This window comes from Hyposmocoma kahamanoa, unplaced genomic scaffold, assembly GCF_003589595.1.
Source record: "Hyposmocoma kahamanoa isolate Upper Pololo Valley unplaced genomic scaffold, ASM358959v1 270, whole genome shotgun sequence".
Classification (NCBI taxonomy): domain Eukaryota; kingdom Metazoa; phylum Arthropoda; class Insecta; order Lepidoptera; family Cosmopterigidae; genus Hyposmocoma; species Hyposmocoma kahamanoa.
Window position 1 is genome coordinate 2546792 of NW_020653770.1, and position 15579 is coordinate 2562370.

At 34.7% G+C, this 15579-nt stretch overlaps 2 protein-coding genes across 3 annotated transcripts in view; one reads left to right on the forward strand and one right to left on the reverse strand.

Annotated features, from left to right (window-relative positions):
• Window positions 1-15579, reverse strand: part of LOC113229035 (myosin tail region-interacting protein MTI1-like) — a 64293-nt gene continuing 48714 nt past the window's right edge. For both annotated transcript variants that reach the window (XM_026462508.1, XM_026462507.1), the window contains 2 exons: window positions 2480-2575; window positions 1-2354 (listed from right to left, as the gene is read on the reverse strand). In XM_026462508.1, the coding sequence (XP_026318293.1) occupies window positions 652-2354; window positions 2480-2575 (1799 nt within the window). In that variant the 3' untranslated portion in view covers window positions 1-651. The remainder of the gene's footprint in view (window positions 2355-2479; window positions 2576-15579) is intronic.
• On the forward strand, window positions 4485-11530 carry LOC113229036 (facilitated trehalose transporter Tret1-like). Its single transcript, XM_026462510.1, has 9 exons — window positions 4485-4845; window positions 6891-7120; window positions 8441-8639; window positions 9130-9251; window positions 9522-9651; window positions 9853-9933; window positions 10105-10322; window positions 10513-10695; window positions 11149-11530. Exons 1-9 carry the CDS (start codon window positions 4788-4790, stop codon window positions 11371-11373), a joined length of 1446 nt encoding a protein of 481 aa, XP_026318295.1. The 5' UTR covers window positions 4485-4787; the 3' UTR covers window positions 11374-11530.

Sequence of the window (15579 nt, forward strand, 5' to 3'; positions counted from 1 at the left end):
CATAAATTGGGTTGATGATGATAATAATTTTTTACATTTATGATTTTTTCTAATGCTACTATGTACAGAAGTTCTAATTTAGGCTTTCTCTATTTCTTATGTAAACTCTACAACGTAGTTTGATCTTACAATATTCATTCTTACATAAAGTCAAAAACAATTGAGTGATAAGCGAAGTTGGAATTAAAATTACTATTTTATAAGCAGTATATTGGCAGTGTCGATATTATTTAAATCTAGCATGATACTGGTATTCTATCTATAAATTACAAAGCTTTTATCTTAAATTATTATTTAAGTTACGTGACAAAATGATAAATAATAAAGAAAAATATCGCTGTGAAAACGAAAAGGAAGACGAAAAGGGACGATTTTGCTCAGTAGAACAGGGCTAAGAAAATAATATAAATAAAGATAATTTGAGAGATATCTTACAGTTAAGGGAGTATGTATAATAGTAAATAGGTATTCATAAAGTAGGTAAAAATATTACACGCTTTGTTCAAATAGAGCTAACAAAACAAAACGAAAGAAACCTTTATCACAATGTCACAAAACTTGAAACAAAACTTAAATTTTAACTGAAGAAATATCCTTCAAACTCGATCTTAATAATGATGGCAGTATAATATCATTTACTATAATCTAATATTACGCAATCTTAGAAGCACGGGATCGTTGCCAACAGTATGAAACCAGAAGGCTACTCATCAAAGATCCGACAAGTACTAAAATCCCGCCCCACAAAGCAGCGGAAGGTGACATGCAGAAACCGTTATTGTTCTCAGACGGTAAGTCCTCCGCGAACACCACTCTTAAACCTTTTCCAATTGTTGTGACAGGCTCCGCAGTTCTATTGCCTAAGTGAATAATATCTCGTCTTTTCCTTCTAGGTTCTATGCTGCCAGGATTGGGACATACCTCACAATCAGTTTTACACAGCTCAACATCACATTGGATAATCAAATCCATTTCATCAGGGAATTTAAAGGCGTTGAAGAATGCATAGGCGATTATTGAAGCTCCTGTATTTCCTGTTTCTCTAGTTTTCTGGAACGCACCGAAAAGTTTAGGTTTCAGTACACAACCATTGCTATCAGTCAATGGAACTACATGACGCATTTCAGAATCTCTTGCAATACATTCACGAACAAAAATATCAAAGCCTGGGTCACCAGTTACAGTGACGACCAATGTCATGATTTCTCCGATTTTGACGAGACCATTGGCTTCGCGTGCGAATGGACCTCGTCCCATTTGGATGTCCAATCGAGCCATTGCAGTATCACCACTAAAGTTACTTGTAATTTGATTCAGCATTCCTACGCTCAATGATGATACTAGTTGTTTTGTAAGATTCCCTTCCCACAAACATCTAACTCTTCTAATATGATCCCACACTTCTTGGATACCAGGTTCGTTTTGCAATACCAAAACATTTTCTAAATACGCTTGTCCTTCGTTCTCAAAATCGCTGTAAAATCTTGTTCCGCAAGTATTTAAACTCACTGTGAAAGAATATTTCACTTGGTTTGAATTCTCTCTAACGTAAACGCATTCGGGTTCGTTGTAATGATCTTGAGAATAAATGATTCCGTTATAAACTTTATTGAATTCTATGTTAATTGTCATCATTTCTTTGCCACAGTCAACAGTGATAGCGTGTATATGGGGAGGATGGCGGTCGTCGTCATCACCTGAAGTTCCTTGAGTCACGGTATTAGATGATTCAGTTTCGCCTGTAGGTCGGTAAGGTGGTAGAGTATCGATGTCAGGGGTACTTGGTTGACTAGGTTGGTATGGCGGAAACGTCGGCTGACTAGGTTTGTAGCTTGGCTGAGATGGTTGGTATGACGGCTCGTCGGGTTGGTAGGACGGCTGATCTGGTTGGTAAGTTGGCGGCTGGCTTGGTTGACTTGGTCGGTAAGTCGGCTGCACCGTTGGTGGGCTTGGGTATGTCCCACTTGGTTGGCTAGGTTGGTATGTTGGTGGTTGACTAGGTTGATAAGGTGGTTGAGTTGGTTGACTGGGAGGATAACCTGGGAATGGTTGGTAAGTTGGTGTTTGGGGTTGATAAGGTTGATCTGGTTGGGATGGTTGGTAGGGTGGTTGGGTGGGACTCGATTGGAAGGGTGGTTGAGAGGGACTGGGTTGGTAAGGTGGTTGAGAAGGGCTAGGTTGGTAAGGTGGCTGGGATGGACTGGGTTGGTAAGGTGGATTGGTAGGTGCGGGTCCTTCACTGTAAGATGGCGTAGGGCGAGAACCTGCTGGTGGATAACCAGTTGCTGGCGGTAAATAACTTGCAGGTTCGAAAGGTCTTGGCTTCTCAGGTTTTCCTCCAAAGTATTGGCGAGCTGAAAATATAAAAAGAACAAATTAATTTCTTAAAAAGACATTCAGATTTATTTCGATATGATAATGATTAGAAATTCATAAGATTAGAAATGCATAAATCTACGTGCTAGTGTGGGAAAGATACCTTTCCTAGTCTTCTGTTGATATAAATTTTGTATCCAATGAAGCAGGTTGTGCACCATCTCATCCACCTCTGCTTGCTGACCAGGATTGAGGTCCGCTGGAAATCAGGACTGCATGAGGAAGATCATCGATAACGATGAAAGAATTAAGAAACCTTCACCAGGTTCGGTTTGTAGTAAATGAAGAAGTTAGAAAATGTTTTTAAGTAAAGTGAAGACGAAAGAGAACACAAGAACAAGTCGAAACTATACAAAAGGTAAAAGACATGCAATGGACACTTTGATTGTTACATGAAAGAATATGCATACATTTTTAGTGTGATAAAAGTATAGTATACGTACGAAGACGTGAGTAAGGTACATGCTATAAAGTTAAAAAGAGAAATTCGGAAAGATGACAACAACTAACAATAATATACAATAACAAACAGACCAAAGGATATAATGCAGATACTCCGGTTACAAGCAGAGGCCTAGTTAAGAATTTTCATTAAAATCGATATAAGATAACATGAGTTTTAGTGACTGCTAGCAATATTATCTATAACACCTAATTTTCCAGATGTACCAATACGTAAAACAAATATTCCTTTGAAACTTAAAACATATTAATAGAGTAATTGGAAAGAAAGTAAAAATTTTAAAGGAAACAAACTACTTTTTACAAAGAAGAAGAGATTTGTAAGATGTTTGTAAGTAGTTATTGTACAATAGTACAGTGTGGTTGTAAAAATAAATAGATAAAGGGATTAGTCATAAATATTTATACAATTTGCATAAATTCAAACATAGGTGGAAAAATTACAAACAATTATAAAACGTAAACGAAATTGACATAAAGTGGTACAAGATGTTGCAACGTCTTAAACGTAAATGAGTTTCTAAATGTATCTATGTGAAATTGTATTGAGATAAAGCTAATGTCTATACTGAATAAGCTAGATAGATAAGCAAACGTATACATATATTTATTCAAGGACCGTAACATAGCAAACAATACATCCTAGAGCTAAACAGATTTGTACGGATCTAGAATATCAGAACTCGAGGTATTCTTCACTACAATTGCAATCTTTTGCAATTTAGTATTAAAGTCCAATTCAATCACGCCTAAAAATATAACTGAAAAATTTAAGATGGCATAGCGTAGTATCACTACCAGATTATTGTTGCAAACTATTGGATAAGTGTAGTTGGATGTAACGACGTCAACTAACGAAGGAGGTATTTAATAGAAGGTAGAAGAAGAGGAAATACTATAAAAAAAACTGTGGAATGAAATTATACTACTTTTAGATATTGTATCAGTAGTAGTAAAAAAATAGTAGCAGAGAAAAGAAGTAGCAGGAGAAAATATTGATGGGCTATCTAGCGGCAACTACAAGCTAAAACCGGACTTGCTGACTTCGAGGTGAAAATTTGAGGAAATATCAAATGCAGGCGGCCATGTGCGGTTTTAGATATGTTATTCGAAAACTATATAACACCAGGTACTTTTTCTTTTATAAAAAGCACGTCGCAGGAAAATTCTTGAAGTAGTACAATCGAATAAGGTAAAAAACTAATAGGGCAGTGAAAATTGTCACTCTGTTGCTTCTTTTCTTCGCAGAGTAAGGCAATATTTTATCAAACTACTGCACTTATCATCGCCTGGTGTCATATCGCAAACTGGCTGTTCCATGTAGTAAACAAGGAGATAAATTACAACTCTGGCTTTGTACAGGATGTACTATAGTTAGAGAGAATCTTGTTTTTGTGATATCAAGTAACGGGACGAAGAAGACATGCATAGTGAACGACACGCCTACTCATAACAGTTAAAGAGTCGGTCAGTACATTAAATTGCAAAGATCCGAGGGGCAAAAAGTTGATTAGACCCATGTACCTATAATTTCACCAAATCTTCAAAACCGGAACGCAATAAAGCTCAAATTTCAGTTTAACAATAAAAATAGGTATGGTAGGTCACATTTCTCTTCGAAGTACATTTCTGGGCATTGTGTATATTGTCCAATTCCATTGTATCTACGGTAACTATAGATTGAAAATTTTGCTATAGTATTCGATTAAGTCCTGTCGGATAGTGACACGATCTTTCATCTAGTGACAAATATCTGGCATTAATAAAGATTTCTGTATGCCCGATAACAGAGACTGTTTCCTTATCTCTTGACGCTTGATCCAAATGGAGTTTATTTAGTATTTCAAAACCCATTATTAAGAATTATACCTGTACCAATGTCTCAGTATACGTCTAATGCTTAGTGCGTAGGTGCCATAGAAGTGTCATTTTATTTTTGTAAATTCAGTATGGCGGAGAAAGTAACGGTGGCCGCGTTTTGTATGCAACTAATATGTTCTCTGGCAAGTAAGTAAATAAGCGCTTTTGTTTGAATATATTATTTATGTCAAATAGGTAATGTATCTATCTATTACATCGTCTGTATAAAGATAAAACCACATAAGTGACATTTCTATAAAAAATCTTTATAAAGCTATGGTAAGAAAATCACTATCGTTCTGCAAGTGAAACACAATAACAAAAAAGCTACAATCTCAATAAGTGGTTTTATCTGCAGAATGATGGTGATTTTCTTACAACAGGTACACAATGTGGAGATTTTTTGTGCATTTGTGGAATGTCACTTATGTGGCTTTAAGCAGACGATATATATTATTATATATTTGTATCACAAGAGTAATTGCAAGATTTAATTCCGCCTTCTATAATCGTTTTTTTTTATTACACCACACGCCTATCCATAACAGTCGCAGTGCCACTCAGAGGTTTAACTCGCAAAGATCTTAGAAGCACTGCCACTGCGCCCGTTGTCTTGAGACATAAGTTGGCAATTCTTCCTTGCCTATAATTTTACCAGCAGCCTTACCCTTTTAAACCGGAACTCAGTAATGCTCACATTATTGCTTTGTGGCAGAAACAGGTAACGTGGCAGTACTTCCCTGGACATCTAGACGTAGGCTCGAGTTCCACCCCAACGTTGTGGATGTTCCAAGAATTCGCACGAAGCGTGTCGTTTCCAAATCTAAATGGCGAATGTTTACGGAGTGGAATTCCCTGCTGCCTGGCGACTTATTCCTTGAACGCAATAACTTGGGTCTTTTCAAGGCGAGATTTAATAGGCATTATTTAGATATGCATGCTACAACGGCGACCTCATTGACACTATCCATCAGGTGAGATGGACTTTTGGATTTGCTTCACTCTAAAGCTTTCTTTTTCATTCGTTATTACCAAACATTTACAAATACCCATATCTTAGAAATTAAAGTCAAATTTCGTAGCAGTAAAGCTTCTTGTGAAAGAGTGTTGCCACTTTACCTATATAATGCGTTCCGGTTTTGTAGTGTAAGGGTGCTGGTGAAATCACAGGCACATGGGACTTGTCAACTTATGTCTCAGGGTGATGGGCGCAGTGGCAGTGCCCCTAAGATTTTTGCAATTTAAAGCTCTAAGTAGCGCTGCAACTGCTATGGATAGGCGTGTCGCTTACCACCAGACGCACGACTTGTTCCTCCCATCAGTATTATAAAAAAACACATTCTAACCTTTGACATTTATTTCGACAGGTGTCTGTTTGCTACTCAGGTTAGCTTTGCAATAAAGTTCCATCGTTTCGGACATCTTAATTTTTCATATAATTTTAAATATTCCTGAAGTTTTTCTATACCATTAAAACAAGTTCTTTTTTGTAATTTACACTTTTTTTTAATTTGTAATCGAATTCACAATTTTTTACTTAAGTTGAATGACAATAGGTTTTATCTCTCTTGATTGTTTAGGAAACCAGCATTACTCCGATATCATTGTTTGCTTAGTACTCGTAATTACCATTTCAACCATGTTGGTTATTGTATAGTCTGTCTATTTTTGAGGAAGAAGTGATACCCGCTTGCGGCTAGTGATTGCAGTCGATAAATATTATATCGACTGCCGACTGAACATTGGTTACGCTTATGGAATAAATAGCCGAACTTGGTTCATTTGAATTATCGTCGGCCCATTATTCGTCTAACTGCTGGGCTGCAGGCACTGCATTTAGAACTATGTCTATAAAAGTACAAAGAGAAGACATACTTTAAAGTTTTTCATTTTAATTCAATATAGATAATCAAATCCGCCTGTTCTCACTAAAATGTATATGAATGAAAATTGATTTCGATACTAGTAGGCAAACTGTCAAAATAAGAACAACGCTATTAGTAATCATTAGGATGTCATAACTTTCACAATTCAAACATTTTTGGCAAAATTTTACTTTCTTTCACAATCTATCGATAAAACTGTCGACAACAACTACATGACTTATCATGAAAACTTTATGAAAACTGGTGAATTTATTTTAAAAAATGTGTAAATTTATTTTATATTATAACCGTAAAACTGCTTTTCAGTATCAAGTCTGATAGCCCTCGTTGGTTTTGTTTACGCCTGGCCATCATATAACATCGAAAACTTCGAATCCAACAGCACCGTTTTAGCCTGGCCTTTAACTACCTTGGAAAAATCACTAATCGGGAGTTTAACTAACATTGGCGCTTTATTTATGACACCTTTCTGTGGATTTGCTCTTCATTTGTTTGGAAGACGATATTCAGCTATGCTATTTGGATTGCCCAATGTTGTAAGTAGCTTTAGAGTAAAATGGAATTCGACTAGCAATTGACGCCTTGACTTTTTACTATTCGTTTATAAAAGGAATGGACAAATTGTTAACCGTTTTTTTGTTGTTAAATAATTGAACCACTTTATAGCTCACTTCAAGTCACATAAACCATTCACAACGTCCATTTTATACGTTAGTATCTTAACATAAAGACGGAGTTCATTATGGTCCAATACCGGGACCCTATCTTTAAAATAATGCAAAGCGAGGACGTAGTTACAAGTACCTAAGATCGCTTCAAGAGGAAATCCATAAGTTTTACCCACTCCACCGGAAGACAGAGTTTATAATGTGTATCATTTTAAGTAATAATTTATAGAAATTACGCACGGTGTACCTCAAGGTGTACTATTGAGACCATGACTTTTCTGTTTAGGCTGTGAACTATAAAAAATGAACTAACTTCCGGTTCAATTCAGCACTTTTACAATTACTAAGAGGTTGCGAATTCAATACCTTGAAAGTTCAAATGGCTAGACCGAGTGTTAACCAAATTATACCTAAAAAAAATTGAACTTTTAATGTTGTGTTGCTTAAGGACTGAATTATATTCTCGACAGCACTAATTACTAACTCACTAAAGCTATATTTGAAGCCTTTATAGTTCTCCTCCCTTCTTTAGAATAAAGCTCCCCAAAAAGTTGCTATTACTTTTTCTCAAGGCGCTCCATACCTTGTATATTTATAACCGTGTAATAATATTTGCTCTAAACTTTAAGTCAGGCACTTGCACATTTTATAATAATGTGTTCATTCGGTCAACAATTTTTATAACTCTCGATTTCACAAGCATTTTGATACCTTTAATGCTTTGTGCTGAGCTGTCGATCGTTTTATCTTTCGAATTATTTTTAAATTGTATTTCGTTGACCATAATTGTGTTCATCAACAGGTATTAATACTTTAACATTGTTAGAACTCCCATTTTATCTGACTCTGATGATAGTTAAGACAAAATATCAATCTTAACTGACACCAATTATGATCTATGTGTTCTGGCTTTATCTCATAGAATAAATTTAATTTCTTATTTATTCCAACAATTAGGTCCATTTTACCATGACAAATAGGCTTCACATTTGGTTTATACGAATGGGTAGTTCAGTATACAAAGTTGCTAAATAAAAAGTAATATCACCTTCGAGATACTTCCTTAAGTTCTGTGTTAGAATAATAATTTTGCAATAACATACAGGACTTGTGAAATTTTCTGAGGTTAAAAAGTAATTTTGTCAAAAGCTAGCATTACCACTTGTTCTAAAAAATTGTCTTTTTCAGATAGGCTGGTTAATAATATGTTTGACAAACTACACACCACTTATTATTGTCGCAATTGGAATAACTGGCTTTAGTGCAGCCGGCCAAGTAGTCTCTGCAGTGTATATTACAGAAATTGTACAAGACTCTATTAGAGGAATGTTAACATCATCATGTGTGACGATGTACTTTATCGGGTTATTGTTTTCATATATATTAGGTGTGTATAATGGAAAATTTACTTCGTTTTTCAAACCTAGTATCATCATCAACTAATTTTTACGTCCCACTACTGGGCACGAGTCTACTCTCAGGCCCAATCCGGCTTGGGGACTTCACAAAGGTTCCAAAGCTTGTGAACCTTCTCCGATGTGTAGGTTTTATCACGATATTTTCCTTCACCGATAATCTCGTGGCAAATTTCAAATAAAATTTCGCATGTAAATTCCGAGAAACTTAGTGGTGCGAACCCGGATTCGAACCCATGCCCTCTGCTTGAGAGGCGGTAGGTTTAGTAGGCTTTTACGGGAAATCCAGTTCTTCAGAGTTTCATTTCTTTACTAAGCAATAATTTATATCTGATTTGATTCCAATTTGCGATACTTTTCTAATTGAAAGCTGCCTGAAATTTTACCTTTGGCACGATATGTAATTTTAAATTACTAATTTCTTATGGCGCTATAATATTTTTATCAATTATTATTTCACAGGAGGATACTTGACGTATCAGCAAGTTTTATATGTACATTTAACGGTATCTTGTCTGTATATTGCTGCACTGGGATTGTTGAAAGAATCACCAGTTTATTTAGTACAAATGGGGAGAGAGGAGGTAAGGTATTTGATATTCGTCTGAGACCAACCACCAGATCACATAGGATTAAAAACAAATATATATATGTAAAAAAATAGTGAGTAGTGTCAAAGTTAGTCCTGCATCTATTTCAGTACATGATATCTTAAGACAAACTCACAATGATACCACTAATAAACTCATTATCATCTTTTTACCTTGAACACAATTATAAACAAAAACAAAACAAAATAACAGCAGTTTCACTAAATTACCAGGCTGCCATAAAACTAAAGACAATATTTGCAGGAAGCAAAGAGGTCAATTGCCTTTTACAGAAGAGTAAAAGACACCTCTAAAGAAGTTGAGGTCGAGATAAAGAAAATCAAACTACAATTAGACCCGAGAATTGAAGAAATCTTGCAAGGAGAGACTGAAAGTAAGTATTTACTTTTCCTTTATAACGCCGATGGGAACAAGGGTGACGATTGAGCAATAAAATTGAAGATACACAAGATTTTTTGATTAACTTAGAATTCAAATTCAAGTAATCTTCTCAACTCCCAGATTCAATGATTGTTAAAATGTTTAATGTTACTTTTACCGGCACAGATACTCCAGGCTATCTACTCTCTTTCAGATCCACAGGAAAAGGAATTGCTTGACAACAATTCTCAACACGCCGAAGAAGTCCCTAAAATTACACCATGGAAATTCTTAAGTATATTTGATATTGTGATTCTTAAATTTGAATAAATGTTTTTATTATTTAAACTCCAATGACAAAGACAAAATTGATATTATAACCACGCACCACAGGGCGAGCCCGACCCCATCGTAAGCGGGGTGCAAGCATCAGAATTTGTATATACAATTTCTTTCTTTCTTACAGAAAAATCTGAATCTTCCAAAAAAGCTTTAGCCATGGCTCTAATCTTAATGGCGGCAAACATCATGATGGGGGTCATTGTACTACAAGTCTACGCTGAGCCTTTGTTCAAGGAAGCGGTACCATCGGTGCATCCAAACACTTGTGCAATATTGCTAGCCGTTGATTTAATGGTGGCCAGCTTTATTTGTTGTTTGGTAGTCGACAAGTTTGGAAGAAAGGTAAGGAAACATTTTTTCTTTAAAACACTGCAAAATAGAATTAATATTAAACCTATATACAATTTGAAAATACCGTTGAAAAGCCTTTATCAAAATAAACATAAAGCAATGTGTGAAAACATTATTTGAACAATGAAAAACAAATAACTTTTAGGAAATTTTGAATTTTATAGAGATACTTTTTTTCCAGTTCCTAATGACAGCATCATCAGGAGCAACAGGACTCTGTACTCTCTTGCTCGCATTGCAACTTCAACTGGGTTTTGCACCGTACTGGTTTACTGCATTCGTTATTTATGCTTACTGCTTTGTGTATAACGTCGGAGCTTGCACTGTACCTTGGATTATGGGTGCTGAAATGTTTTTGCCCGAGGTAAGTGAAGCCAGATTGAAGGTACTATATAATAATTTAAGTTTTGTGCCTATACTTCAACATAGCGACGTGATATTGAAGTTTCCAAGACTTTGGTGATATAATTGAAGAAAAAAAATTCTGATTGGAAATCATGTATTAGACGATAAAGTGTAGAATACTCATACAAGGTTACTTGGACTCAAGATCAGGTTATTGTAACATAAAAGCAGTAAATTTTTTATTTGAAATATTTATACTATAATCTCTAGAGATGCTCATTCTTTTCAGAAGAAACTACCCTTACAGGAATTTAGAATATGAGGATATGAAAAGTCTTTAACTAATATAAAAAATAAAGACACTCAGAATGAATTAGAAAACTAAAATTAAAACAAACTCATGAAACATTTTATAATGTTTAATAGCATAGACGTTTTCTGTTAAATCCTGATATTTTTAAATTAATTTTAGGTCAGAGGTCTCTGCAACAGCATGGTAATGGCGTGCATGTGGATTACCAACTTTATGACTCTCATTATCTTCAACCCAATGGTCGACAGCTTCGGCCTTGGGCCTTTGTTCTACCTCTTCACTGTCATCTGTTTTAGTACTGCTGCCTACAGCCACTTTTGTCTTGTCGAGACTAAAGGTCTTTCAGTCGATCAGATACAGTTGTTATTTTTGAAAAAGAAATAAAAAATAGGTTAATAAGAGTTTGATTTACTTTGTAAAGGTTCCGTCCTTTGGGAGGAGGATGAACAATATGATTGTTGATTGAGTTAATATGTTAGTAAAGTCTTTATGTTATAGATTATGAATACGAGTTGTAATGGCCTAAATCCCTTTTTTTGCACCAGGTGTTTCTTTAGTCACTGCAATAGTTTTGGAGAGATGTTACTAACGTGATAACTCTGCAATTACAAATATATATCAGATGTCGCTTTCCAATGTTCATACATCAATTTAAAGAATGTAACAATTGATTTTTTTCGCGATTGTGTACATGTCTTAACTTACCTTATGACCTAAGAAATATCTTAAAGCAATCCTTCATAATTCACTTTTATTATACAATGTAATGCTTAATTAGAACAATTGATGTTGTGAAAGTAAACAAAAACAAATAGATAAAGTAAAAAGAAAGAAAAAAATGATCTTTTGTTATGATAGATTGTTAAGAACTGCAATATGTATTACAAATGTTTATGTACAGTGTGAAAATTGGAATTGTTTTGATTTGGTATACATTCAAACTTGGGTAGAAAATAAAAAACAAACAGCTATAAAATGCGAACGGAATTAACATAAAGACCTGAAGGAAAAAAGCAAAGATGACGAAGTATGACAAGCATATTAAATTGTCAGTGATGTGAAAAGATTTCATTTGAGTGATGTAAAAGTGTCGACAATTGAGCTTGAACATATATCGACTGGCTCTAATGAGCGTTTTTTCTGAACCATACAAAATCTCAGTGTCAATGAATGAATCAATCAAATAGCTAAATGTCGGCACCTACCTATTTAGTGCATTTATTAAAGGTAATGAGGTGCACGAAAGGAGCCTCCCCGCACGGTATACCATTCCTTTCCTGTACATCTGGCGTATCCTGGGCAACATTCAGCGAGTACCTCACGCCGATCACAAATGCTTTCACCACGATGGCAAGTATTATAATATATTCCATTGATACGATAAAAAGATTAAAGGAAATAGTACACTATGATTAATATAGAAGCAAAAAAATTAAATATAGTAACATATTAACATGTCAGGGATAAACCTACACATTCAATTAAATTTGACAAAACTCAAGCCCATACAAAAGAAGTCCGTTTTTATTGAAATTAGAAATCATCCTAATTTGAAGAGCTTTGATGGAAGCGTTTGTTAGCCTTCTGGAAAATGGAGGCTTCTACGAGGCGGAAAAACGCTTATTGATTAATTGACACTGACAATTCGTATAATATGTTTCGTCGATTTATGAAATTTAATAAATTACTTTCTCGGAGAATATTTTTGGTTTCCAATTACCGTAAAATCTGATACTTGCGTGCAGTTAATTGTGTGTTTGCAATTCGCTGGTGTTAATCGAAGAAAGTGTGTATAATCTTAATTAACTGTGAAAGATGTTAATTAAACTTTTTATTTGGAAGTATGAAGTTCTGTTTTTTTGCATGATAGACTTGTCGAAATTTCATGATAAATGGGGAATTTGAAAATTGATACTAGCAGTTTTGAATTGATCAGAATAAAGCGTTATTGATAGTCATCGAGTATATAACTAGAAACAGAGACGAAATAAGGGCTACCCATCCCTGTCAACTCATCAGGCGAATAGGCCTTATATCACTTTTAAATATCAACTTTCCAAAATTACAAATTAGAAAACTGAAATAATACAGCGCCAATAACTGACCTGTGTGTACGTCTCCGTAGATTCCAAAAATATTCTGTATTTATTGTAATAAAGATAATATCTCTAGCAATGGGGGCTGTTCCATTCGGTGGTGTGGGAAAAACAGCAAAACATTTAATTACAAAACAAACGGAATCACATTTATTTATTTATTAAGGTTCATTAACAATTGTTGCAATAACATTATGATTGTAACCTATTGCAATGTTAAGTATTATACTAATTGCACAATTTTTTTACAGTCGAACACAGCATGCAAGTAAATTAGTGGACACAATTAAGTAATCCGTAATGGATATGTATTGGACTCGTATTTATACATTTTGATAGTAAGCAAAAGGAAACAAAATAAATAAACCTAAATGTAGTACTGTATATTCTGCTACTAAAGCTTAAAACAATTTCGTCGCTAATTATATATTAAATATGTAATTTTTCAAGTTTCGTTCATTATAGCAAAGCTCAAGTTAAACTGGTTGATTTGAAGTGAAGTTTCGAATTCAGGCTGGTCAATCGGAGCGCAGTTGTCACCATAATGATTTGGCAGAATAGTTTTCAAACAAATTAAATGACATTTCGTCTCTATTTCTGGTTATATAATCGATGTTGATGATTGTTAGTTTATAACATTTATCATATTGGAAATATGTGTATTTATAATTATTTTATTCAAGCAATATCCACCCCTTTACAACGAACGGACGTAAATTGGTACACAAAAGTTATTTATATACATAGGTAGTTCCAGAATTTCATGTAATTTATTATTTTTTGTTAAAATTTGACGTTACATTCATTAGTGTTCTAGAGGACGCCTCGCGATAAAGGACATACATTATAAGGACATAGATACATTATAAGCTTAAGTCCTGGGAATAGAGCTAGAGTAATAGAGTGAAATTGTATCTCATTTATGATTGCATTTAGTCTGTGGCACATGATTATTTATATCAGGACCAGAAAGAACTGCATCAAGAGTGCGTTCATTTATTACCTTTGATAACTTGATATAAACTAATTGTGATTTGTGATAGAAAACTAATTGTGTTCTAGGTTGCATTCGTAATTTAATTGATAAATAAAAAATAAAGCATCAAAAGTGTCGAACGCTAGTATATATTAAAATCAGAGACGTCAAATTCAGATTGCCGTATGAAATGAGTTTTTTTTTTATTTTCACGTAATGAGATTCTGTAATATTCAGGTATTAAATAAAAGAAGTAATATTTAAGAATGTCATAGAATATCACGCCTTGGGCTCAGGAGACACTGGACTCCTCTTTCGATCGCTTAATTTATTCTTTGTACTTTTTTTATTGAATACCATCATGATGTTTTTAGCACAACGACAATCATATATTTTTTGTGAAAATACTCCAACAGTTTGGTGTTGCTATTATTGATACAAGGATTGAACAAACAGAAAGAAAAATTCCTTCGATCCGGCTGGATACGAACCAGCGCCTGGTTCCCAGACCGGGGCTAACCGCTCTCCCAACTGAGCTACGGAACGAATCAGCAGATCACACGAATTTCTCTATGTACTTGTTGCTAATCTTTGTTTTTGGTTTGAACAGCTTTTTGGCGTTATTTTTTTGTACATTTAGCTACAGTTCAAGAAAGAAACTGTGTATTATCTACCGTGGCATTATGCTTCGTGCATGTGTGAATGTGCAATTGCAGCAAAGTGATAAGGTTTATTTTAACAATATTTTGTGCTTTCAAGGTTTGCTTGTTCGTGAATGAAACTCGTGCGAATTTTAAAGTAATTACGATGTCTTACGAAGTTTTTGCACGACATATCTTTGAGCTGGACATCGTGAATGTGCCAATGATGTTGTGTTTGAATGTTTGCATGGTTGAGGATCTGAAAAATGTACGGATGACTGTGAAGAAGATAAACTATACAACTCTGATGTCCAGTACGTGTATGAAGTATTCCAATGAGTATCTGAATCTTGAATTAAACTTTTAATAGCAGTAGAGTTTGTGGCCTAGCCTTAGCGAAAGTTAAGGAGAAGGGCTCGGATCCACATACATTTATTAGAAGTAGAAAACGAAAAGGAAAGACTGTAAGAAACAATTATAAAATTATGTAAAACAAACAGTATAAAACACTTATTACTCAACAGTCCAAACATTTACCTCAAGAGGGCCTATACACGTGTATCTAATGATTTAAAAACAGTAAATCACGTGAAGTTTTACATGAATATGATCCATGAGCACGTCCTCCTACTTTGAGAATTTTGATGGGAGTAATGACGATTCAAAATTTTAAAAGTGGCCAGGAACTAGTAAAAAGGGATATCAGCATGATGATGAAGGAGATCAGCATCGTCACAAGTTTTTTGTGAAAAAGTTCGTCCAGAGAAGTAAAGCCACCAGACACATAAGGATAAGGGTGCTGGTGAAACTGCAGGAACATGAAACTTGTCAACTTTATATCTCAAGGTGACGGGCACAGTGACAGTGCCCCTTAGAT

Bases quoted from the DNA above. Each gene is read 5' to 3' on its own strand.
- LOC113229036 (XM_026462510.1), top strand. From the start codon at position 4,788: ATGGCGGAGAAAGTAACGGTGGCCGCGTTTTGTATGCAACTAATATGT. The intron at 8,640-9,129 runs GTGTGTATAATG...ATTATTTCACAG, and splicing joins ATTGTTTTCATATATATTAG to GAGGATACTTGACGTATCAG. The intron at 10,323-10,512 runs GTAAGGAAACAT...CTTTTTTTCCAG, and splicing joins TCGACAAGTTTGGAAGAAAG to TTCCTAATGACAGCATCATC.